Genomic DNA, 27,965 nt, shown 5'->3' with positions numbered 1-27,965 from the left:
ATTTGGCTACAGTGTAACGTATACAACTCAGATCAATATACAGGGAGTCCAAAATTAAAATTCAGACTTCACGTAAATAAGAAGAATATTCAGAGAGTCAAGGGATGACAGATTTCAACTACTTATGTAAAACCTCGGCCTGCACTACTGTGAAGAGGATGGAGGAAGCTGAATGTTGCAGTTTTGAGTTTTTTTCCCCATCTTAGGGATCCTTAAAGCCACGTAAATACCAACAATCGAAGAAGAAAGAAAGTTATATAGATATATGCACTGCTTCCCCTTTTTTATTTTTTTAACACACACTAATTACACCAAGTTGATCTTTATCACATGCATATCTGAAAAACATTAAGGCTCCATGCACACTGCCTGCAACATTGCTTCTAGTTTTGCGTTCTGCCTGTAGAAGCAACTCAATGTTATCCTATGTGTCCCTGCACATTAGGACGTTAAGAGGCATATTTTGAGTTAAACATTTAGAGGCAGAAAAAAAAAACCTTCTGGATCGCGTTTCTGATTGGAGCTCACTGGCAGAAAAAAAAAAACACAGAACTCTCCTATACTTGTCTAGACTTTAAACAAAATAAAATACTCTATATAAAGCGTTTTTTTTACTCCCAAGAGAACAGACTTCTCTTCTGTTCTAAAAAAAAGCACCTGCATAGTGCCTGAAAAAAGCAGCGCCATTCACTCCAGTGTGAAAGTCTGAGGGCTTTCACACTGGAGCGTTGAGCTAGCAGGGCGTCAGAAAAGTCCTGCCAGCAGCTTCTTTGGAGCGGTGAACTCACTGCTCCTCCACCGCTGCTCCCCATTGAAATCAATGGGGCAGTGCTGCAATACCGCCAGCAAAATGCCGCTCCGATGGAGTTTTGCAGGCGGATTTAACCCCTTTTCGTCTGCTAGCTAAAACGATAGTAAATCGGCACTAAAAATAGCGTCGCTTTACCGCTGACACCCTAGGCGGCTCAGTGTGAAAGGGGTCTAAGCGGTTCATTTACTGAAACCGGAGTGTGAAAAATTTGGTGCAGTTGTGCATGGCAGCCAATCAGCTTCTAGCATCAGCTTGTTCAATTAAGCTTTGACAAAACCTTTCTATGCAGAACTTCACCGGATTTTGCACTCTCCAGTTTTAGTAAACCAACCCCAAAGTGACTATTGATCCTCCTTTCTAACCATCTTTGACAGCATTAGAATTTTACTTTTAGATCCAGAAAATGTCCATACATGGTAAATAATATCATAGCTATTTTTTATTTTTTTTTAAACAAATACACTTCTCACTATATATATTTTCAGTTGCCAACTTTATTTGATAATGTTCAGAAAATTAAATGAAAATTCCAACGCAGAGATGAAAGAAAACATTTATTGAATCAATGTCAATACTTCTCTGTAATATCTACAAGCCAACACTGAACTGACTTTTTATTTCAAGAATGAACACAATGTACAAAAAGTATGCTTTGTTATAAAAATATGTCAATTATTTATTTATTTTTCTCTTGATCAAAGAATGTGAAAATATCTTTTTTGATAATCCCGCTCTTCAAACAGCTTGGTAGTAGGATGATAAAAAGCATGGCAAAGAATCCTGGCACAGTTTGATAATGTTTTTGTATTTTTCGCGGAACATTGTGTAAAATCACAACACAATACTGATATCTGATCACACGTTTGAATAGATTGCAACAGAGTAAAAAAGCACCTAACAGTGTAAAGGAAGTCATTTTGTTAATAACATTCATTGGGGATATAGCACTGATAATATCCTACTGGTTGCACTTTGCAACTTAAGATAATGATCATGTGAACTGGCTTGTTTTGGCTGGATTTGGGTTAGACTGCATGCATACGGTGAAACTGTAGTTTTTAAGCCCAGTTCACAACTGAGTGATTTTCTGCTTGAAGCTTGTAGCTCTAAAACGCTCAACAAGCCAAATCCCATTCATTTTAATGGCCCATGTTCACATTTGAGCATTCTGCGGCCTGAAGCAAAACGTCAAGCTCAGAAAAGTACATGAGCTTCTTTTTGGCAGATTACAAGTGTTTTTGGCCCCATACACTTCAATAGAAACACCTGATTTGAGCATTTTACAAGCGTTTTGTCGATTGTTTTCTACTCAAACAGCACCTCTCCACCCCTAATTTCCTCTCCCTCTATTCCCACTAGTGCTTTTGAATTGCTAAACAAAAAAGCCAGTAAATTGATATGCTCAGGTGCGAATAGAGCCTTAGGGATGCCTGTTGTCCAACCGGTAGGTTTATGCGTAAGCACAGATCATTGACACAAATGTTATTACTACAGTCGGATCTTCTGACCAGTGTCTAATCGCAGCTATATACTCATCAGACCTTATTTCTAATAAATTGATCAATTCTTTTAGCGCAAATCAATAACATTAGATGTGTAGTGGCCACACATCGTTCAAGGGGATCTCTGGTTTGCAGTGCTACTGTGAAAGATTTGTCAGTTGATGGCCATCTCTGACTATGCTAATATCATTATCCAGGCCTGTAGGAAAGCGGAAATCTGATCATGAGATTGTGTTTTATGCCCAGCATCATTACTTTTTACACTGCCAAAACTCAATAGGCCAACGAAACAAAAAAAAAATGATCTCTCTAGATGTGGTTTATTCTAGACATGGTTTCAGCTACTTGAAATTGGACTGGTTTAGTATACTCTACTTATTTCTCTTTATACAATTGTATTAAATAAGCAGACACACATGCTGCCTGATGTTACAGAAATGAGCAAGTAGTCAACATCAGAGTAAATTTTTGCAATTGTTTGCTCAACTTCTATCACAATGGGTATTAGAGGAAATAACAAAATGGCTCCATTCACAGTATGTAGGCAGTGGCTGTATAATAAACCTGACTACTAGGCACCTGGTAGGCCCCAGATTGAATATTCTTTTTGCCACTTCATATGCCAAGTTCGTATGGAATACTGATCTGGTGTTTCTCACTGTTGCAATAAATTCACATCATTCTTTTCTTAACCTATTCTCTCTTTCCAAATGCCCATCTTTAAGACTCTTTACAGACAGGGTTGTGGTTGGTATGCTAGATTTGGATTTAACAGTACATTTTGGCTTCATGGTTCGTTAACTAGATTTACATTTTCAATACGGATGTGGAAAAGGACATGCCTGACTTAAGTAAAAAATGTCCTAGTCCACAACATCAACTTGACTTTAAACGGGACCAAACAACATGTACATCCATAGACAGTGCAATATATAATAAACTATTTTCACAATGCGTAAAAGACATACATGTTTCTGAACCTGAGCAGAAGACCCATTTTACAGACACTGTAAAACATCACCCTGTATGTTAGATGCCAGTTTATCCACTTGTATTCTACCCTTGGAACATTCCGCATCCATGCTGCAGCACTTGAATACTTAACTTAAGTTAATTAAGTAGCTGGACTGATACTAAAGCCTATGCTCCCTCCAGCCTGAAAATGGTGGACTGCATGGAAACATGCTAAACATAATGACAGCGGTTAGATTAACATTGTAACTTAAGTTCATTCTTTTTCTTATGTCATATACTTTTTTTTCCCCCCATATAAGCTATTTTGCAAAAGAAAAATAAACTCACAGGGCACATTGTTAATATTTATATAGAAATCACAGTTTGTGGTTAATGTAATTTTTAAGCTTCACTTTCTAGAATACAGCTCCAGCCAGGGGTGAACAAGCTGTGTCCAAATTGTGTTTTAAGCAACATCCACCATGATTTACCACGACAACTGAGGCCCTTATTGCTGACCCCTCATCCCAGACTATGGGATTTGGTAAAAAGTCCCAATTCGCTCTGTAAGCTGCTCTCTGCTGTGCGGTTAACCATGTTGGTAGTTTGTAATTGGATGGCACAAGGAATTTGATGAGGGGAATACTGCCTGCATGTCATTAAATGTTAAAGTAATATAGCAGGTAGTCTGACATGCACTAGACAATACCTAACCATAGGCATAGGTAAAAAGCAGGAATGTTTTTTTATTTTTTTCCTATTTCGTCAGGGTATATATATTTTTTTCTTATTTTTTTTTTCTTTTTACAGACAAAAAGCACCAACACAACACTATAGGTTACTACACGTGTTTACAATCTCGAGGTCAGATCTTTCAAATAAATATATTGAACATTTACAGCAGAATTCCTTAAGAGTGGAAGCAATTTATTATTATTTATCATCATTGTCAATATTATTATTATTATTATAATGGTCGTCATTACCGAGATCAGTTTGGGTAGACCTAAAGTGACAGAATTCTAGAGTAACTAATCTAAAAGTTCTTAGTCTTATTCTAAGAGGCTCAAGCATCCTGTTGCTTTAGGAGGGCATTTTGGCAGATTTTTCATCAGTCTTTTAGCAACAGATCAATTGTTTGGTGAGCCCATACCAGGCCACTGTACAAAGCAACATTACATCGCATGCAAGTCATCTACTTCATGAACAGTCCAGTCGCAACTAGTATTGTGCTTGGAGATCCTGGGCATTCTCAACAAAATTAGCAAAGGCCTGACTAGAGCAAATAGACTAAAAAAAAATAAAAAAATAAAATAAAAAGCAAAATGAATGTAAAATAGCAGGAGTGTAAAAGTGTGGGCCTGCAAATTGGATTCCTAATACATTTTGTTTGGCATAGGCCAAGTGCCTTTTTTTTTCCACCGGAGAGGCATGGCACTGCCTATAAATTATCCAGATCGTCAACACAGGTCATCATCTTGTTCCATCACATGGAAGGACAACGCATCATCTTGCACACAATGGAGAAAACAGAAAAAAGTCACCAATGCAAAATGAGGGTGGTGAAGACAGAGGGAAGGAGTAGCTATAGACCATCCAGGAGACCCTAAAAAGACAGGAGATAAATTACCATTTATATCTTTGACATGCAAAATGCTAATGCAGATAAAACAGGCTTACACTCAAGAGCTAACCGAAAGCTATGTTAACAATGGGAATTATAGTAACTGGTGGTCCAAAATAGTTGCGACAATGGCATTCAGCACTGGGAATTCCAATAGCACTCGCTGCAAGACTTTTTGGTTTAAAAGCAAGTGTCAGAGTATCAATGGCCTCTCTACTAGTAATCTTCCCCAGCTCCTAATCTTAACCCAACCATGAAAAGTAACAGTTGCCAGATAGCTTGACCCCATCACATAGGGGTCAATTAATACAGAATTCACACAGCTCTTTGTGCAGCGAATCTTTGTGTACATAAGTTGTGTGTGAACTGGACAAAAACAAAAAAATTTTCAGGCAATTTTAGCTTCTGGACAAATGTTCTTCTATTGTGGGCAGTAGTAACATACTACTGCATTATGGCCACCACACTGAGTTAAGTAGCATAGAAAATAGAAGTATTTGTAAAAAGGGATACAATGCAACAATTCCAGTGAACTTTAGAGGGAATTAGCAAATGTATTTATTTGCCAATTCCTTTTAGGCTGGGTTCACACTGGTATGACATACGCTTTGACTTTGGGAGCACGTCGCATGACGTGTGCAAATCAATGATTCCCTTATGAGAGCAGTCTTAACTGGCCTGACACAAGTTGGTCTGACTTTAAAAAAGGTTTCTGCGCTACTTTGGTCCAACTTTGGTCCTACTTCAGCCCACTGAATATCATTGAAGTCGGATCAAAGTCAGATCCTTGTCCTAACCATCCAACGTGGTGATTACAGCAGCAGGAAAAGGATATATGTCATGGGATTGTTTTGATTGGTCAAAGGACAAGTCAGACAATCTTATTTCGTTGAATGAATGAAATACTTGTATAGCGCACAATGCGAACTGAATCGCCTCGTTCATTCAAGTCGGATGGAAGTAGGACCAATGGAGGACCGATGTAGCAGGGTAAATACTGTAGCTGCTGACTTTTAATATTGGGACACTTGTCCAGGATTCCCGCGATGTCGGCACCCCAGCCAATTTTTCATTTGGCTCTCGGGTGCTGCAGCCGCCATCCCTTTTAAGGGAAACTGGCAGTGAAGCTTTGCGGCTTCACAGTCGGTTCCCAACTGTGCATGCACGGAGCACGCTGTGCTTTCTGCATGGCCCGGTGGTGGTGGAAGGAGGAGGGGGGCTGAACTTCCAGGCGATCTCGTCATGGCAAGGTCTCCCGGAAGTGGCGACGGGTACCTGTCAAAAACAGGTACCCGTTCTCCCCTCCCCCTTAAGGGGTGCCAAATATGGCAGCGGAAGGGAAGAGGAAGCAAGTGAGCTTCCACCTTTTGGGTGGAGCTCCGCTTTAAAATTAGTTTTTGTCCAATTTAAATGATGAGCACAAGTAGAGATTTACCACACACATGGAGACAATGCCGTTCTAAAGATTTGGGAGTGGGAGCAATATATGATAGTCGCATACAGGCCAAAAGATTCAAACTCAATATTAGTATCTTTTACACATGGTGCCTAGTGTCAATCTGCCATGTATTACAATTTATCACAATAATTCCTCAGTGTTTTCATATGGTATTATTACTTTAACAGCTACCAGGGGCATAATTTAAAACCTACTGCACCGTAATTTGTTTCCATGGTGTCATACAAGCAATTAAAATAAGTTGGTCTCAAAAGTTAACTTTTGAGATTAGGTCTGCTTTAAACACACCAGTCATGTTTGGGACTTTGCAAGAATATGAAAATTTAGTGTTTCAATTATTATAATTTTGTGGGCTTCCATATAATCTAACACGTAAGAGTCTTACAGGTGCACTCAGTTAGCTTTACTTACTTTGGGGTCAATTTACAAAAAATTACTGAATGCGATAACACAATAATAAGGGACTCATTTGCGTACATTATCGCATGCAGTAAACATATGTCCAATTCACACAAACAAAATAATAATTATGCGGTATTTAACGCAAAATGAAAAACGTGCCGGTAAATGCCACTAAAAAACATGCAGGAAGTTATTAAGTCCAACTCACAAACAGAACAGAAAGTAAAAAAAGATGTGATATTTATCACCAGGGTTTTGCTGGCGGTATTACTCAGATGCAGTGTGGGGGTTCCCTCCCAATAGTTAAGGAGTGGGCTGGGTCCTCAACAATGGATGACTCATTGGCTGTCAGCAGGTTTCCTGCTGACAGCTGAATGCAAAAAACAAAACAAAAACACATGTAGACAATAAAAAAAAAAAAAAGCAGCGTGGAGCCCCCCAATCCATACAAGGCCCTTTGGGTCTGTTATGGATTTGTACCACTTCAAGACCACCTCATAGCAGATTTATTGTTACAGGGAAGCTCTCCTGTGCAGGATCTTATATATATATATATATATATATTTGATTTTGCACTTCTACCTGCAGGGGACGAACTGCTTCTGCTGTAATTAAGCACAGCAGAAGCCAATCTGCAGGTGCCAGGCACTAGATGTCATCCGACACCTGCCGATTGTCGGTAAAACACACAAAACTGAGATCTGCCTATGTAAACAAGGCAGATCTTCGATCTTATGTAAAATTTGTTCCTGTAAAATCCATCTCTTCCCCTAGTAAAACTGCCTAACAGTACACAAAAACACTGGCTAGGCACAGTTAAACCCTTTGATCGCCCTAGATGTTTAACCTCTTCCCAGCCAGTGTCATTAGTGCATATTTTTAGCACTGATCACTGTATTAGTGTCGCTGGCTCCCACAAAGTGTCAAAAGTCACTGATCGCCGCTGTTACTAGTATATAAAAAAATAATACTTCTATAAATATATATCATAGTTTGTAGATGATATAATGTAGGTATAAACCAATTAATATACACTTAGTGGCATTTCTTTTTACCAAAAACATGTATGTATGTATGTATGTATGACAGAAAGTAAAAAATATTGTTTTTTATTTTTTTCCAAAATGGAAAAATTCACAATTGTCGGACTTTTTTTGTTTATAGCACAAAAAAAAAACTCAGTGGTGATCAAATGCCACCAAAAAAAGCTCTACTTGTGGGGGGAGAGAGGAGGGGAAAGACAGATTCAATTTGGTTGGGTAAAAAAAAGACTAACTAAAGCGTGTGGCCCCCTGATAACAAGCTACTTTGGGGGGGGGGGGGGGGGGGGCTAACACTGCCTCCCAGATGCTAAAAGTACATAACAGTATCTAATAACTAAAGTTGGCTGCTAAGAGAAGTATAAACAACCTCAGGACCCTGTTATGATACTGTTATGTACACTCAAAAGCTGGATGACAGGGTATGAGCTTGGGCAGCTGACCACAAGCAACTGTCAATCTGACCCCTGAAATTGAAGCTGAAGATTCTGATTGAGAGAGGGGAGGTAAAGCTTAAGACACATATAAACCTTTCTTAAAGCAGAACTAAAGTCTCATTTTAAAAATATGCAAGCAGACTCTTTATTGCAGAGGAGACATGCAATGTCTCTTCTGCAATAAAAGAAACCTACCAGCATGTGCAGGAGGGAAGCTATCCTGTGCTGCCCACTGAAGATGCCCGCAGCCTGGCACCTGTAAGAAGATGCTGAAGGGATGTCAGACTGTTGAAGGAAAGGTATCGGGGAGTTTAGCTCCACTTTCAGTAAACCTTAACAATTGTCACAACTTCAGATTCTTTCTTATATCCAGGTATGATTGTCTCCCTTTAAGATGATACAATATATCCTCATATCAACATGTCTCTGGCTAAGCCTCCCTACAATTTTTTCTTGTTCCTTCAGTTACTAAAACAATTAAAACAGAGATTTATAAGATACTAACCAGGAAATACTAAGGTTATCCAGCCTTTGTATCCACCAGCTGCATCTGGACATTCGCTGACATGTTGCCACCATAACCACCCTTTGACTGCATTTGGTTTTGGATGGAACTCACCTATAACATACCAGAGAGAGAAAAGTTAGTGTCCTTACCATTACAACCAACAGGTAGAAGCTGAGCTCCACATACTATAGAATTACATGAGGACACAGACTATGTTATACAAAGAATGACAAAGGATCCAAGTATAGCATATTGGAATATAAAAAAATATCTGGTGTCAGCATGAAACATACTGTGTAATTTCCATCATTTTTCAATAAGTTACTTGCTGTGAAATTTCCATAATTTTTCAATACGTTATTTGGCGGAATAACCATTTCACACATAAAAGCTACTGACATTTCAGGGTTCAGCAATTGAAATCTAAACCGCTGGCTAGAAATGTCAGTTTAAAGTGTTATCTTCTTTAATAAACTGAAGAAAACTCAAAGGCGTTTTAGTAAACCAGTGAAACCAGTGTAATAATAGAGCCATGGGGTCAATTCACTGAGAATTAAATAACGGCCAAAAAAATGCGGTAAAATAAAACTTGCGTAAACCAGTTTTGAAAGTGCAATTCACTAAGAATTTTGCGTTAAATACTGAATGCAATATTTGTTTGATTTAGCAGTAATAACCGCAATATTTAATGCAAATGTATTGCATTGAGCTGGTTGCTAAGGAGCGGGCCGAGAAGCTGGCTGTCATGTCCTTAACAACGGATGACTCATCAGCTGTCAGCGGGTTCTTCACCGACAGCTGAATGTAAAAAAAAAAATGCCAACAAATAAAAATTTGGAAAAAAAATAAAAGAAAACAAACAAAACGCAAACACGCCAAAAAAAACAACAACAACAAAAACAAAACACATGGGGTTCCCCTCAAAACCATACCAGACCCTTATCTGAACATGCAGCCCGGCAGGTCAGGAAAGGGGGGTGAGTGAGCACTCCCCACTCCTGAACCATACCAGAACATGCCCTCAACATCGGGGGTGGGTGCTTTGGGGTCCCTTTAACAGCGTGGCCCCCAGATCCCCCCCCCCCCCGTCCAAAAAAAAAGTAATAAAAACACAGACTGTTTTTGACAATTTCATTATTTAAAAAAAATAACAAAAAAACAGTGCCCCTCCATGTAAATCTATCGTCAACAACACCGCCTGCCGAACCGAAAAAGAAAAAAAAAAAAAGAAAAAAACATGCTTTTTTTAGCAATCTATGTTCCATTGGGGAGATTTCTTTTCACTTCCTGAATGATAGCCACAACAGGAAGTGAGTGAAATCCCTGAAAACAACTAGTATCCCCATTGGAAATTGTCCCCTTTAACTCTGTTCTGGTGACCAAAGTTTGAGATTTTCTTTGACTTTGGTGATAACAGTCACCAGGACAATTAAAAGGGTTGAATCTCCCTAAGGCCCCTTTCACACCGAGGCGGTTTTCAGGCGCCTGTGTAGCGCCTGAAAAAAAACGGCCCTTTTCACTCCAGTGTGAAAGGCGGAGGGCTTTCAGACTGGAGTGGTGCGCTGGCAGGACGGTGAAAAAAGTCCTGCTAGCCACATCTTTGGAGCCGTGAATAAACTGCTCCTACCCACTGAAATCAATGGGGCAGCGCGGCCATGCCGCCGGCAAAGCGCAGCTGTAGCGCTGTTTTGCGAGCGGTTTTAACCCTTTTTCGGCTGCTAGCGGGGGTTAAAACTGCCAAAACGACGGTAAAGTGGCACTAAATATAGTGCCGCTTTACCGCCGACGCCTGCACTGACCCAGTGTGAAAGGGACCAAACAGCCAGCAATAAAACCAGCCAGGTTTTATAACAGAATGCGACTCCACTCTTTTAAAAACTAAAAAAAGTTCAGTTATTTCTTATAATAATAAAAATTCCCAAGAAATGAACATGACCACCCAGATGTCAGTTGAACAGGTGGAACGTTAAAGACAGTTATCACAAGGTTTTTTACTCATGGTAAAAACAGTGAGTTTATTTCAACCATTTACCTACTTGTTTGATTAGCACTGCTTTGGCTTTAAAAAAAAAAAAAAAAGGAAAAAAAAGTTGGATTTCCAATATAATAGTGAGGGATGTTGTAGTCCCTGCATAATGCATCACAGTTGTATGTCTTTTGTTTACCATACACGATAGTTGTGTATTTTGTACTACTACTGGCTTACCCAACACAGCACACGTCCCTTTAACAGTAGTTGCTAAATATATCCTAAATGGCTCACCACACATCCCCTCACCTAGGGAGATAAGCTCTATGTTGCCTTTGTTGAGGACAGAAGAGATTAACAAGCAGGCCTACATGATTGCACAACTTGTGTGTAACAGCAAGATTACCATTAAGATGCGTACAATTTTTACAACGCTGAAATTACTCTTCACTAATGGAATGCAACTTAATTAAGTCATTATCTAGTTTTTAACGCAGCATGAGAGCTAGAGAAATTGGAATTTTTGCAGATCTAGACTGTGTTACTAAGCGGCATCCTTCGGGTGGCAGTCTAAACTAGGTTTTAAAAAAAATAAAATAAAAAATGTGGGCCTTGTACAAACAGGTAGACGTGTTTACACGGGAATGAAAAGGAGTCATTCAGGTACTCAGACGTCATTAGCTTGTCTTGATAGAGATCAGCACAAGGAAATTATTGTTAATTGCAATTGATGCTCTTTATCTTCCATAAAAAGCAGTCATCACAGGTCATCATACACGACCAGTGTATAGCCTAAAGCGGGATTAAGGCTGGGTTCACACTGCTGCGGGGGGAGATCCGGATGTGATTCGCACAGCAAATCACATCCGATCTCCGTAGCACTGCGAGTTCAGCCATACAGATAGTATGGCTGAACTCGCAGCTGTCCCGCAGCAAACTCGCACAGGACCCTTTTTTGGGTCCGCAACGGAATCGGATCGCATGGGGGTTCACACCATGCGATCCGATTCCTGTGCGAGTCGGCAGATCGCACTGCGATATGCCGACGGATCTGGGGGTGTCATTAACATAACATTGACACCCCCAGCCGTCCGCATAGGGCAGTGTGAACTGCCGGCGGGAGGTATGCGATGCGGGAAAACGCCGCGGATTCGCGGCGTTCCCGCATCGCAATAGTGTGAACCTAGCCTAAAGAAGAATTTATTAAAAATAACAGGCAGGGATTTTAGAACAGAAGAGACCCTAGTGATCTCATCTGTCATAAATGCCTCTACCCGGCCTGTCAGCGGTAATGTTATCTGAGCCACGCATGTACAGCTCAGAGCACTTTTTTGTTACCTGCCCTGTGCGGTGGCAAGTGACCCCCCCATGCACATGTGCAGGAGTGAGGTCTTCGTGACCCAGCCCATCAAGTGTTCGGAGAATGTGAACCCAGAAGGAAAACCGGGCAAAGATGGAAGCACCCGAAACCCACTAACTCGGTGACAGCACAGTGCTGGAGGGCTTGTTTGACAGGTAAGTTTGTCATAAAGTGCTAATATAGGGTGCATACTAGCACATTATGGCATAAACCACCTGGGGGCCCATAAAAAAAAAAAAGTGCGCTCTATACTGCTTTAAGATGCTCCTTAAAAGAGGAGCTCCAGGCTCCTTCAGAAAAATAGAACAAATACTGTAGCTGCTGACACTTACCTGTCCACGAATTCAGCGGTGTCTTCACCTGAGCTGATTTTTCGATTGGTTCTCGTGTGCTGCCACTGCCATCTCAACCAGGTATACCGGCAGTGAAGCTTTGCGGCTTCACAGCCAGTTCCCTACTGCACATGTGCAAAGCGTGCTGCACTTTGTGAATGGTCCAGTGGCGGGGGAAGGAGGAGTGGGGCTGAACCTCCGGATGAAGGAGCAAAGGATCCTCCTCTCCCCTCACATAAGAGGCCAAATGTGGCAGTGGAGGGGGAGGAGGCAAATAAGCTGAGCTTCCTTTAGACCCCTTTCACACCACACCGCCCATAGCGTCACGGATAAAACGCCGCTATTTTTAGCGGAGTTTTACACCGCCGGATTTGTGGCGCATTTCGACCGCTAGCGGGGAGCTTTTACCCCCCGCTAGTGGCAGAGAAAGGGTTAAAACCGCCAGCAATACGCCGCAATAGCGCCGTTTTGCCATCAGTATTACAGTGCTGCCCCATTGATTTCAATGGGGAGAGGCAGTGGTGGAGCGGTGGAGGAGCGGTAAACACACCGCTCCTTCACCGCTCCAAAGAAGCTGCTGGCAGGACTTTTCCTGACATCCTGCCAGCGCACCGCTGTAGTGTGAAAGCTCTCGGGCTTTCACACTACAGACAATGGTGCAGCTTTTTTAGGGCGGATTGCAGGCGCTATTTCTAACGCTATAGCGCCTGCAAAATGCCCTGGTGTGAAAGGGGTCGTAGGGTGTAGACCTGCTTTAAGGTGGCTCTAAAAAAAAAAAGTGCAGACACCCCCCCCCCCCCCCCAAACTTACCTGAGCCTCATCTTGATTCAGCCATTGGCAAGCGGGTTGCTATGTGGGGCAAGGCCAGGAGCACTGGTGTGGGACCCAAGTAGGGGAGGATCAGAGCGGTTTTGTGTATGACCATTGTACAGAGCAGGTAAGTATATACGTTTTGTTCTTTAAAAAAAATTGGATGGTTTACAATCACCGTCTAAATAAATCGTAATAACAGCATGTTGGGTCCAATCAGTTACTTTGTCGAGCTGGAACTTTACTGCAGGCAGAAATCAATTGCAAATGACAATAACTAATATCATTAATTAATACAACCATGGGTTGCCACCAAGCTTACAGAAGTAATTACTTACTGAATTCATTCCGCTAAATACATCTCCAGATCCTACATGTGCAGTATGAACAAAGTTTGTTGGTTCTCCAATCATACTTCTGTCAATCCGCCGCCGCCTTTTCTGGAAGCAAAAAAAGAAATGCATATATAAATATAATGATGTACATCTCATTTGGAGTACACCAAATATGGAGAATGCACTCCTGCACAGTGCTATAACCACATAACACAAAAGGTACTTAAAAAATATTAGTTTTTATGTTTTTTTTTACCTAAAAAGACATCTTGCTGGCCATGTTGCAGGTTACACCTATATTTAAAGTAGAACTATAGGGAGGGAGTGTTATAACCCCTGACAGATTTTTATTTTTCTTGCCATCTGTGCCCCATTGGGGAGATTTCCCTTCACTTCCTGTCCCATAGCCAAAACAGGAAGTGAGAGGAAATCCCTGCAAATTAAGGGAATCCATTGGGGTCACCAGAACTAATGTCCCCAATGGAAAATTTCCCCTCTATTACTTTTCTGGGGACAACCCAAAATTAGGGATTTTCTTTTACTCTCACTTTAAATAATAATGGTAAATAGGACAAATGGAGAAGGTTAATTTCCCCAACGGGGGGGGGGGGGGGGCACAGGCAGCAATAAAAACTGACAAGCTTTCTAATCCCTCTCCTCTCTATACTAAACTAAAAAATACATTTTTCCTTTATTTATAGTGTAAGTTTTTACAGCAGTGGTCATCAACCCTGTTCTCAGGGCCCACTAACAGGCCAGGTTTGCAAGATAACTGAAATACATCACAGGTGATATTGTTTTCTGCTCAGTGATTGCAGTATTCTAGTCTGCATCTCCCCCAAGGTAATACATAAACCCTGGCCTGTTAGTGGGCCCTGAGGACAGGGTTGATGACCACTGCTCTACAGGACACATGGTCAAAGTATGCATCCCTCCACTCTCAAACAATCCAGGAGTTCTTCTGCTCGCTGGCTTCTGTCATTTGTTTCATTTGGTGTGTCTGTGTGTGTGTGTGGCTCTGGAATCTGAATAAAACAAACTACAAGTCCCATCTTCCGCCATGGCAGAGGGGCTTGTAGTTCTCAATGGAACACAAATGCAGTGAAGTCACCACAGTTGTAGCCCACTGACAATCCACAAAGGTCCATAACTGAAGGGCCATACCTTGGTACAGACCTGTGACTGGAGGAATAGTCTGCAGCAGACAGAGCACTGAACCCGTGATCCACTGATTGCAAGGTTTTGCAGGCTCCAAAGCACTAAACATTGCTTTTGGGTTCATTTATTTATTTTTTCATTTTTTTTAAATGTATTTTATTTATTTTTTGCAAAATGTGGACTATGCCTTTAATGAGTGCTTTTGTTCGTTGTAAGTTTTCTCCTGAGCCTGCAATTCCACTTTAAACTAAGCTGACATTACTTTTAACTGTTTGAAGAGGAGTAATGAAAACAATAAGGAAATAATGGCATGCAATGTTTCTTCTCTGACAGAGTAATGCATAGCATTTGTGTATGAACAATAAATAAACATATGTAAATACAATGAATATTTGAAACCCAGTACAACTAGACCCACCAGGCACAAAGCCAACCATACCAACACACTTAGGTCATAGAGTATAATTAAACAAACACGTCATACTACTATCCAACATCGAACAAAATTAAATGATATCCTGTTGTGTTACTCAGATACCCAACAATGGCATATCAGTTAGATATGAACCTGAATACATTGACAATGAGAGAACATTATGGGGCAGATTTTAGCAGCCTGTATAGCTAAACTAGAATTTATTTCTTCTTGTGTGTTTTTATTGTCATTCACAACTGAGATTTAGTTATTACCGTACACTAAAAGCTTTAAAATAAATCAATGTAGGTTTTGTCATGGGCAAATGAAACATCTGGTGACCGCTTTGAAAATGACAGGAATAAACATGATGAGTGTTGTTATTAAAGCCAAAGAGGCCTAGCACACAGGGGGATTTTTAATATAAATATTTAATATATTTAATATAAAAGCTTTTCCACTTTAAAGATAAACTCCACTTGGTGCGGCGACCTAGGTGATCTGAAGTGGGAGCGGGTACCTGTCAAGCTAGGTACTGCTTCCAGAAAAAAAATCAAACATTTCTAAAGTGGTGGAGGAGGAGGAAAAGCAGAACTATAAAGTATCACTAAAGTAACCTACATCATAAAAAATGGTCAATAAATGGTTTATAACATGCTGTTCATACTCAGTCACTATGAGACTCATTTTCTGTGTTCTGCAAAATAAAACACAAAAAACTGGTTGATCCTGCTGTTGTCTATCCCCACCTTCTGTTCATATCCCCCGTTCAGCTAGGGGTTTTGCAGTTGTAGTGGCAGCTCTGCACATGCTCGGTTTTCAGTGAGTTTCTATGCTGAGCATTTCCTCCCTATCACATCTGAGCAGCCCATGTGACTATAGTAGAGCTGCACGATTCTGCATAAAATGAGAATCACAATTTTTTTGTTTGCTTAGAAATTCACAATTCTCGTGGTGTAACATCATCTTTCACATACAAAAAAAGTGGGGTAATTTTACTGTTAAGATACTTTTTTTCATAGCTCATTGAAGTTTATTTTTTCCCAGAAAACTGCTTTTGAAAGGCTGCTGGGCAAATGCAGTGTGACATAAAATATTGCCATTTTATTCTCTAGGGTCTCTGCTAAAAGAATATATATATATATATATATATATATATATATATATATATATATATATATATATATATATATAAATATTTTAACTTGTAAACAACAAATGTCAGAAAAAGGCTTAGCCTTTAAGTGGTTAAACTGCCCTCATTTGCAGACTGAAGTTCATCCCTGTGATCTAAAAGAACCAAATACAATGTTTATTTTTATCTCTCAGCGCTGAGCAATATTGTGATGAACTTTGCCAGCTTTGAGTTGTGAGCAGAGAACGGCTCTGCACTTGTTACATGAATCGTGAAAATGCTGGATTAAGAGCGTGAGGGGGGGTTGAATCAAGATCGCAATTTTTCTGCCCACATGTGGGCGTGTACAGTGGTAAATGACAGCCCACTCCCTCCCTTCTCCTCCATGCCCACTAACCAGCTAAAAAAAAATGGGGGCGGGAGATTACATGTAGATTAATGGATTATTCTAAGACACAGGCTGGAGGGGTGTGACACAGCCTGTGACTGGCAGAAATCCACCCACAACATGTTATTGCCAAAAATAAGAAAGATCTGATTTCACATACTGTATAACTGTATATCCGTAAAACAATTAAAAAAAAGTGTATTAATAATATTTTTTTATTTTTACTCTGTATTCCAAAGGTTGTTTTTTTTATTATGAACATTTGACCAGCAGCAGAGGACTAGAAGCTTCTCCTGCTTATGTTTTTTTACTAAAATAATTACAGCGCCATCATCCTAATACAGAAATAGAAGAGGCAATGTCAATTAAACTGTGTGCATCCAGTAGCACTTTAAGTAACATGATGACAAGAATGGATTAGACAGCTAACAGCATCAGAGTCCAGTCACAGGCTGAGTACAGTGATCAAGCTGTATTGCTTAACATTAAAGCCCATTTGTTCAATAAGATGCTTTAAGAAGAAATTACACACTCTTGCTGTGTATTTATTTATTTTTTATATTACTTTCGTCTGTACTGACCCTTGGCCCTGCTGTTCGACTTCAGCTATGTGGGTGCTCCCATGCCTATGGGCTTTTATCTTTACCCTGTCTTCCATCCGAGTTTGCGGGCTGCAGCCATTTGAATGGCCGAGGCATGCCGATGTCACTCCCACATATTAGCATTATTGGCATTGCTAAAGTAAATATCTCCGTTGAGGAGATATTTACAGTACCTACAGGTAAGCCTTATTATATACAGTATAATACAAAAGTGAGTACGGCCCTCATATAATGACCTTACGTTCCTGCACCTTCCGATTGAGGATGCCCCACAGATGCTCAATAGGGTTTAGGTCTGGAGACCTGCTTAGCCAGTCCATCATCTTTACCCTCAGCTTCTTAAGCAAGGCAGTGGTCGTCTTGAAGGTGTGTTTGGGGTCTTTATGGTGGAATACTGCCCTGCTGCCCAGTCTCTGAAGGTAAGGGATCATGCTCTGCTTCAGTATGTCAGTACATGTTGGCATTCATGGTTCCCTCAATGAACTGTAGCTCCCCATTGCCAGCAGCACTCATGCAGCCCCAGACCATGACACTCCCACCACAATGCTTGACTGTAGGCAAGACACACTTGTCTTTGTGCTCCTCACCTGGTTGCCACACACGCTTGACACCATCTGAACTAAATAAGTTTATCTCATGGCTCATCAGACCAAAGGACATGGTTCCAGTAATCCATGTCCTTAGTCTTCAGCAAACTGTTTGCGGGCTTTCTTGTGCATCATCTTTAGAAGAGGCTTCCTTCTGGGACAACAGCCATGTAAACCAATTTTATGCAGTGTGTGGTCTGAGCACTGACAGGCTGACCCCCCGGCCCCTTCAACCTCTGCAGTAATGCTGGCAGCACTCATACTTCTATTTCCCAAAGACAACCTCTGGATATGATGCTGAGCACATGCATGAAACTTCTTTGCTCGACCATGGCGAGGCCTGTCCTGAGTGGAACCCATCCTGTTAAACTGCTGTATGGTCTTGGCCACTGTGCTGCAGCTCAGTTTCAGGGTCTTGGTAATCTTCTTGTATATAGCCCAAGCCATCTTTATGTAGAGCAACAATTGTTTTTTCAGATCTTCAGAGAGTTCTTTGTCATGAGATGCCATGATGATTTTCCAGTGACCAGTATGAGAGAGTGATAACACCAAATTTAACACATCATCTCCCTATTCACACCTGAGACCTAGCAACACTTACGAGTCACATGACATTAGGGGTGTACTCACTTTTGTTGCCAGCAGTTTAGACATTAATGGCTGTGTGTTGAGTTATTTTGAGGGGACAGCAAATTTATACAAGCTGTACGCTCACTACTTTACATTATAGCAAAGTGTCATTTCTTCAGTGTTGTCGCATGCTAAGATATAATAAAATATTTACAAAAAATGTGAGGGGTGTACTCACTTTTGTGAGATACTATATATATATGTTGAGATCTGTCTCTCAACAAAAGGCCTTTACTACCACCTGAATCTTCCAATAGCAAAGACGTGCAACTACCAGAGTAGTTACAGCCTTATCGAACAAATCACATCCGTTTGGCATCTGAAAATTAGGCATCTTGTTTGGCTTCATGTACAGCAAGGGTAAAAAGTATTTTATTCCCTGCTGATTTTGTACATTTGCCCACTGACAAGGAAATGATCAGTCTATCATTTTTTAATGGTAGGTTTATTTTAACAGTGAGAGACAGAACAAAAATATCCAGAAAAACGCATTTCAAAAAAGTTATAAATTGATTTTCATTTTAATGAGTGAAATAAGTATTTGACTCCCTAGCAAGATTTCTGGCTCCCAGATGTCTTCTATACAGGTAATGAGCTGAGATTAGGAGCCCACTCTTAAAGGGAGTGCTCCTAATCTCAGCTTGTTACCTGTATAAAAGACATTTGTCCACAGAAGCAATCTATCAGATTGCAATCTCTTCACCATGGCCAAGACCAAAGGGCTGTCCAAGGATGTCAAGGACAAGATTGAAGACCTACACAAGGCTGGAACCGGATACCAAGCAGTTTTGTGAGAGGGTGACAACAGTTGGTGCGATTATTTACAAATGGAAGAAACAAAATAACTATCAATCTCCCTCAGTCTGGGGCTCCATGTAAGATCTCACCTCGTGGTGTTGCAATGATCATGTGAATAGTGAGGAATCAGCCCAGAACTACATGGCAGAATCTCAAGGCAGCTGGGACCATAGTCACCAAGAAAACAATTGGTAACACACTACGCCGTGAAGGACTGAAATCCTGCAGCGCCCACAAGGTCCCCCTGCTCAAGAAAGCACATGTATAGACCCATCTGAAGTTTGCTTATGAACATCTGAATGATACAGAGGAGAACTAGGTGATGTGTTGTGGTCAGATGAGACCAAAATCAAGCTCTTTGGCCTCAACTCGCCGTGTTTGAAGGAGGAGGAATGCTGCCTATGACCCCAAGAACACCAAACATCAAACATGGAGGTGGAAACATTACGCTTTGTGGGTGTTTTTCTGCTAATGGGACAGGGCAACTTCACTGCATCAATAGGGATGATGGACAGGGCCTTTTCCTCAGCCAGGGCACTGAAAATAAGCCATGGATGGGTTTTCCAGCAAGGCAATGACCCAAAACACACAGCCAAAGCAACAAAGGAGTGGCTCAGAAAGAAGAAGCACATTAATGTCCTGGAGTTGCCTAGCCAGTCTCCAGACCTTAATCTCATAGAAAATATGTGGAGGGAGCTAAAGGCTTGGGTTACCAAACGTCAGCCTCGAAAACCTTAAAGAGGAAGTAAACCCTGATGGGTTTACTTCCTCTTTTTTTTCCCTGCAAAGGTAAAGCATAATGGACTACTATGCATCGCATAGTAGCTCATTATGTGTCACTTACCTGACACAGGAGCCAGTGAAGTCGCCGCTGTCCCCTGTAGTCCGCCGCATCCATGTTGCTTGTGGCGTCTCGCAGCTCCGACGAATCACAGCGGCGCAACCGCGATGACGTCACTCCCGCGCATGCGCACGGGAGTCGCGTCTCGCAGCTCCGCCGCTGCCATACGGCGAAGCCGCGATGACGTCACTCCCGCGCATGCGCACGGGAGTCGACAAATTTGGCAAATCCATTCTTGGATTTGCCGCATTTAGTGCGCCTGCGCGCCGCTGTCTACGGCGTAGACAGCGGTGCCCATTTTCGGGGCATAGAATGCATTAAGGTGAATTTTTTTTTTTACCTTTAAAACCCCTTTAATGACTTGGAGAGGATCTGCAAAGAGGAGTGGGACAAAATCCCTCTGAGATGTGTGCAAATCAGGTGGCCAATTACAAGAAACGTCTGACCTCTCATTGCCAACAAGGGTTTGGCCACCAAGTACTAAGTCATGTTTTGTGAAGGGGTCAAATACTTTTTTTCACTCATTAAAATGCAAATCAATTTATAACTTTTTTGAAATGCGTTTTTCTGTATTTTTTGTTATTCTATTTATATTATATATATTCTATACTTTTTTCCCCCTCACTGTAATGCAGTCAAGCTCCCTCAGCTGGATTCCAGTATCTGATAAGCTACTGAGATGCCTGGGGGAACAGTGAAAAGCCAGCAAGCAAATAACTCAATGGAGAGTCCCCCCAAAACTGATTAATCACTTGGTCTTTATTAAGTGATCTATCTTTAAAAATGTATCTTTTAACACTTAACCAATTATGTGTAGGTAATGCAAATCATGAATCCCTCACCTATACACATAACCTAATAAAGACTGTAAAAGAATGGAGAATGGAGCGGTGATGCTGCTACATAGGTTTGCCACCTGGACTGTTCGGGTTTCAGACTGACTGAAACCCGGAAACATTATTCAGACTGGACTATGGCTTCCTAGCAGGTTTGCTGGCTGCAGTTGCCTAAGCTGAGAGTGTCTGTTACACTCTTTTTACGCTGACCAAAGCCAGCACTAACAAAACTAACAATTCCCCCACACCGACGGGAGAGGAGAGGGGGCTCAATCTGCACCTTTCTCCCACCTTTACCCCTCTGTGTCTGCTCACACTCCAATTGCTGGCACTGTGCCTCAGAAAAGGATAGTGGGGTCCAGAAATTGGAAGTCTAGCAGCCTCAGATACATCAGAATGAGAGGTTTTGGCTGCTGCCAAAGGGTGAGTGAGCTCACCATCCATCCCTGTCTGTGTATGAAGTCTCCCCCCATCTCTCTCCTGCCCCTGAGTACACAAAGGTAAAACAGGGTTCTCAGAGCACCCCTTACATCAGAGTTCCTCTTTACACCAGAGGCCACAGTGTTCCCGCTTACAACAGAGTCCTCTCCGTACATGAGAGAGCTCAGTGCTCCCCCTAAATCAGGGTTTTCACAACATTCCCTTAGTGTCCCCAGAGTTCACCCTTACATCAGAGTCTGCAGAGTCCCACCTTACAGTCACAGGGAACCCTGCGAGTTCAGATGTAAAAGGAGAACTCTGTGGGTTCAGATGTAAAAGGGGAAACTTTGTGGGTTCAGATGTAAAAGGGGAACTTTGTGGACTCTAATGGAAAGGGGACATTTTGTTATTAAAGTTATATGATTAGAAATGTTATTTAATAGAAAAATATATGTATAGTTTATACTATTAAAAAAAGAATTGCTGCGTGCCTCTAAAGTGTTTGGGTTTGATTTGAAGGAAAGGTGGCAACCCTACGGCTACAGGCAGAAATATTTTGCACACCGGTATTTTAGAAGCTGACAGGTTTTGGCATTTTGACTATATCTGTTGGCTTGCAGTCATGTAGAACTTTGATACTTAAAGGAAACTTACTGAAAGAAGCCTGTTGTGTATGAATAGTTTTAGAGTTTTCCATTTCTGTAACTTTTCATTTCAGAGCCAACGCCTAAACACAACATCCTTTTCCTTTTTTATTGCATTGCTGTCTAAATGTTGAACTCTGTCATTTGCTCGCCCCCAAACACAAGTTCACCCTAGATGAATAAAGTATGTCAGGCTCACACCTGCAATTACAGGAGTCTTATTTGTATGGACTTGTTACAAATCTTCTTGCCAAATATTCCGAATAGGGGGAAAGCAGCTGAGCAGTCTGCTAAAACATAACCTTCAGCTACCTGTCTGTGTTATAAGAAAGAAACCTCAACACCCATCCATTCTACATTTCTGAAAACTGCAGACATAACTAATCAGCTCAGAGGGAAAGTGTACAAAAGCCATGGCAATCAAGCACAATGCTTGGCTGACATGCAAAAGGGAGTGCAGAAAAGAGTGTACCCAAGCCATGGTAACCAAGATGTAGGAAATGGGTATACCCAAGCCATGGTAACCAAGATGTAGGAAAAGGGTGTACCCAAGCCATGGTAACCAAGATATAGGAAAAGGGTGTACCCAAGCCATGGTAACCAAGATGTAGAAAAAAAGGTGTACCCAAGCCATGGTAACCAAGATGAAGGAAAAGGGTGTACCCAAGCCATGGTAACCAAGATGAAGGAAAAGGGTGTACCCAAGCCATGGTAACCAAGATGTAGGAAAAGGGTGTACCCAAGCCATGGTAACCAAGATGCAGGAAAAGGGTGTACCCAAGCCATGGTAACCAAGATGCAGGAAAGGGGTGTACCCAAGCCATGGTAACCAAGATGTAGGAAAAGGGTGTACCCAAGCCATGGTAACCAAGATGTAGGAAAAGGGTGTACCCAAGCCATGGTAACCAAGATGTAGGAAAAGGGTGTACCCAAGCCATGGTAACCAAGATGTAGGAAAAGGGTGTACCCAAGCCATGGTAACCAAGATGTAGAAAAAAAGGTGTACCCAAGCCATGGTAACCAAGATGAAGGAAAAGGGTGTACCCAAGCCATGGTAACCAAGATGTAGGAAAAGGGTGTACCCAAGCCATGGTAACTAAGATGCAGGAAAAGGGTGTACCCAAGCCATGGTAACCAAGATGCAGGAAAGGGGTGTACCCAAGCCATGGTAACCAAGATGTAGGAAAAGGGTGTACCCAAGCCATGGTAACCAAGATGTAGGAAAAGGGTGTACCCAAGCCATGGTAACCAAGATGTAGGAAAAGGGTGTACCCAAGCCATGGTAACCAAGATGTAGGAAAAGGGTGTACCCAAGCCATGGTAACCAAGATGTAGGAAAAGGGTGTACCCAAGCCATGGTAACCAAGATGTAGGAAAAGGGTGTACCCAAGCCATGGTAACCAAGATGTAGGAAAAGGGTGTACCCAAGCCATGGTAACCAAGCGGCATGCAGCTTTCAGCAGCTAAGAAAGGTCGCTATGGGTTACCAGGAGCCAGAACTCAGTGGTGTCTAGTCTTCAAAGAAAGCTATTGCTGTTACTTTTGGACTCCACCTCCATCACATATAAATCACTTAAAGAGGAAGTAAACTCTCCCACTCTGATGCTTCTTTTCATTTAGTCCATTATAAGAAGTAATTATCAAAATATAGCCACTGTAATCCAGCCCAAATCGCATATTACTTACTGTTTAAAGAAACTTTAAAAAACTTGTTTCCAGGGGTTAGGCAGCGCCATCTTAAGTATTGTTTTCTGAGTCCACAGTGCAGTGTATTTCTCTACATTGAGCACTTCCTCTACTGTTAACCAAGCCTCCTTCTCAATCCAACGTTTCTATTGCAACCCTGCTTCCCTGTTCATAGCTGACTTGTTTTATTTCATAGTATTTACTTGTGCCAATAAGTGTTTGCCTTTGTCGGTCTTAACAGTTTCAGCTGATAAGACTGTAGTAATGCTGTCCCATGCCCTGGTTTACACGGCATGTGATGTCACATGGTCATATGGGGCGTAGGAGGAAGCTCTGAATGATTCTACAGTCTCCTGGGATTTCAGTGTTGTGTGCTGTAGGAAGTCCTGATAATAGATAGAGAAGTACACAGAGTGTGCCGTAAATCAGGGGAGATCTGGGCATGCTCAGTGACATCATTCTAAAGAACAAAAAGGTTTACAACAATACTAGGCAAGTAAGGAGATATCTACAAGCAGTGTTCATTTGGGTTTTTTATGCTGATTTACATGGGACAAAGTTGTAGGGGAGAGATTACAACCACTTTAAACTGGACCTTTCAGTATCTGTAATGTCGCGTACACACGACCGGACTTTCCGGCAGACTAGGTCTCACGGTCTTTTCACGGACTTTAGGCTGAGTTCTGATGGACTTTCCGAACGAACGGACCTGGACACATACGAACGGACTAAGTCCGTTTGTAGGTCTGCTAGTTTTTGAACGCGATGACGTAAACGGGACTAAACAAGGAAATTCAATAGCCAGTAGCCAATAGCTTCCCTTGCGTCGTATTTGGTCCATCGGACCAGCACACGGTTTTCCCGATTTTAGTCCGTCGGAATTGAGTCTGTCGGATAGATTTGAAACGTGTTCTATTTCTAGGTCCGTCGGATTTCTTTCAAAAAACAATCGGACTAGCCCACACACGATCAGAATGTCCGACGAACTAATCCCTTCGAACGTAGTCTGCCGGAAAGTCCGGTCATATGGCCGTGGCATTAATGTCTGCATGAATGAATTCCTGACGATATACAGAAATTTTATTATTTTCCAAAAAGGCTCAAACTTTAATTAATAAAAAGCCTTCCTGGAGCTCAATTTCAGCGACTTTGCCTAGGCTGAGATTATGTCATCAGTTTGCTGCAGGCAAGAGGAAGCATTTCCTCAATCTTCCTCCAAGTGATCAGACTCAAACACTCTGTAGCAAGTCATACGGAGAAGGCCTGTGTCAGTTGATAGTTATTTTTGTCAGACACTTGAGAACACATTTACATGATCATATAATCTTTGAGCTAGCATCTCAGTCCAGAAAGTTGATGCTGAGCCTGAAACACACCCGAAGGCATTGTCAAGGTAAGTACTGTGAGTGCTGTTAGAGATATTAAATTCCTGAAAATATTACACCTTCACATAGGTTTATATTCATCATTAGCATGCATACAAAGTTATCGGATGCTAGGTACTATTAAGCTGAACACTTTGGGAGAATAAACAAAAAGTGGTGCAAGCGTAATGCTTACACCACCCTTCTAAACTTTGAAAACAAAATGAATAATGCAATCTGCCTCAATGCACAAAAACAAGTATGTTGAAATATACATGCACACACAGATGTTTTTGAGCTGTAAGTGGCATAGGCATTTTTAAGCTCTAACAAAAACCCCAGGACTTGCACGTTCTGAGGCTCCAGCGCTAGAGCTGTAAAAACCCCAAAGGCCGGTAAAAGTTGTTGAACGCAATTTAACGCATTATACAGAGTGATAAAAGAGGAAGTAAACCCTGGTGGGTTTTACTTCCTCTTTATTTTCCTGCAAAGGAAAAGCATAATGGGCTACTATGCATTGCATAGTAGCCCATTATGTGTCACTTACCTGACACTGAAGCCCGCGCTGTCGCCGTTGTCCCCATGAGCAGGGAGCTTCCATCTTTGCCCCTCCTCCTTCCAGGGGGCCACAAACTCTGGCTCTGTGACTGTAGGTAAAAGTGGTTGTGCTAGGTGTTTCTGGGTGGCTCCTTTCTATTGCAGCATCTTATAGAGCCACCCTTGCATGCAGGGGCAAGAGTTACGTCTCACTACCCTGTGTGCATCAATAGAAACACACATCCCCACAGTCCAGGGAAGCAGCACTGAGAGAGCAGGAGCCAGCAACATTAAGATGGTGTAAATTAAGTGCTAGGGTAAGCATTTTAAAAAATTGTTTACTGTGGAATGTTTATTTTATTGTGCTCAAGGTGTTATGGTAAAGTGGTTATAAATTAAGTGTTTTTTAATTAAAGCATTCTCAGCATCAAGGCCAAAAGCTCCCCGCTACTTCTTCACCCTCCCCCCCAATCCCCAAACTCTTACCTGCCATCTCACCGATCCAGTGCTGTCTTAGCTGCAGCACTGCTCCTCTCTTTTCCTGGCCTTACAGAAGACACTGAGGGCAGTGGGAGCCCATGGCACATGCTGCTGTCAATCAAACTCCTGTGAGGAGGGAGCAGGAATGTGGCTTACTAGCTCTCTGTGTGTCTATGCACGCACACAGCCCTGTTCAGGAGCAGACCTGCATGGGTGCCATCTTAGCACCATGCTTGCCTGAGGGGGTACCCAGAGGAAGGAGAAGTGGACAGCACCAGCAAGGGTTCGCCAAAGAGGAGGCAAGGGGCCACTTTGTGCAATATTGTTCCATAGAGTAGGTAAGAATAACATCTTTTTATTAGCTTTTTAGCAAAAAAAAAAAAAGTCTTTAATATCACTTTAAACATGGAGGATTTATTACTACTTTAAGTTAGCTTTATGTCCTCAGATTAGTACCAGGGTCACTGCAATTCATTTGGTGGATTCTCTCAGTTTGAATTATCTTTTGTTTTCCTTCATCTCCAACTGCCTTTACACGCACAAGAACTTTAACCACTTCAATACCAGGCACTTTCTACCCTTCCTGCCCAGGCCAATTTTCAGCTTTCAGTACGGTCACTTTTTAAATGACAATTGCGCGGTTATGCTACACTGTACCCAAATTTTTTTTTTTATCATTTTGTTCCCACAAATAGCTTACTTTTGGTGCTATGTGATCACCTCTGCGTTTTGTTTTTGCTAAATAAATAAATAAAAAAAGACCTAAAATTTTGAAAAAAAAACATTTTTCTTTGTTTCTGTTATAAATTGTTGTAAATAAGTACGTTTTCTCCTTCACTGATCGGCACTGACCCCCCCCAGTCAGGAGAGCAGCCAATCGGCTCTCCTCTACTCACGTCTGTCAGAGTGGTTTACACTGTGATCATCCGTGGACACGGCTGATCATGTGGTAAAGAGCCTCCGTCAGAGGCTCTTTAGCGAGATCAGTGTTGCAGTGTGTCAGACCAGTGATCACCATGCTGTGCACCCCCACGGGCACACAGCTGTTATCCTGAAAGACATCATATGAGTCCAGTCAGGTTAACTGAACCACCGCCCGGCAGTCATTTTGCTATAGGCTGGGCGGAAAGTGGTTAATGGCATCCCAGTCTTAGTCCGTATGGTTCAATATTGGGTTGGCCCATCCTTTGCAAATATAACAGCTTCAACTCTTCTGGGATGGCTGTGTAATTCATCCCAAAGGTGTTTGATCGGGTTGAGGTCAAGACTCTGTGCAGGCCAGTTCCTCCACCCTAAACTGGCCCATCCATGTCTTTTCATTGTAACCATGTAGCACTTTGAGATCTTTTGATGGAAAGTGCTTTATAAATAAAATGTATTATGGACCTTACTTGAGCGCTGGTCCAAATCATTTGGTGGAGGTGGGGGGGTTATGGTGTGTGGTTGCTTTTCAAGGGTTGGGCTTGGCCCCTTAGTTCCAGTGAAGGGAACTCTCAAGGCGTCAGCATACCAAGACATTTTGGACAATTTCCTGCTCCCAACTTTGTGGGAACAGTTTGGAGATGGCCCCTTCCTGTTCCAACATGACTGCACACCAGTGTACAAAGCAAGGTCCATAAAGACATGGATGCGCGAGTTTGGGGTGGAGGAACTTGACTGCCCTGCACAGAGTCCTGACCTCAACCTGATAGAATACCTTTGGGATGAGTTAGAGCAGAGACTGCGAGCCAGGCCTTCTTGCTCACATCAGTGCCGGACATCCCACTTCTGGAATATTGGTCGAACATTCCTATAGACACACTCCTAAACCTTGTGGACCACCTTCCCAGAAGGATTGAACCCTACGGACTAAGACTGGAATGCCTTTAAAGTTCATATGTGTGTAAAGGCAGGCGTACCA

General features: G+C 41.9%; 1 protein-coding gene across 4 annotated transcripts in view; it reads right to left on the bottom strand.

The window, feature by feature from the left end:
* Positions 1-1,285: 1,285 nt before the first annotated feature.
* Positions 1,286-27,965, bottom strand: part of CDC42SE2 (CDC42 small effector 2) — a 160,544-nt gene continuing 133,864 nt past the window's right edge. For all 4 annotated transcript variants that reach the window (XM_077469777.1, XM_077469769.1, XM_077469792.1 and 1 more), the window contains 3 exons: positions 13,548-13,649; positions 8,735-8,848; positions 1,286-4,873 (listed from right to left, as the gene is read on the bottom strand). In XM_077469777.1, the coding sequence (XP_077325903.1) occupies positions 8,750-8,848; positions 13,548-13,649 (201 nt within the window). In that variant the 3' untranslated portion in view covers positions 1,286-4,873; positions 8,735-8,749. The remainder of the gene's footprint in view (positions 4,874-8,734; positions 8,849-13,547; positions 13,650-27,965) is intronic.

The sequence above is a fragment of the Lithobates pipiens genome, unplaced genomic scaffold, assembly GCF_037356315.1.
Source record: "Lithobates pipiens isolate NorthernLeopardFrog02 unplaced genomic scaffold, aLitPip1_a1.2 Scaffold_11, whole genome shotgun sequence".
In the NCBI taxonomy this organism is placed as follows: Eukaryota; Metazoa; Chordata; class Amphibia; order Anura; family Ranidae; genus Lithobates; species Lithobates pipiens.
This window is presented reverse-complemented; position numbering and strand designations above follow the sequence as displayed.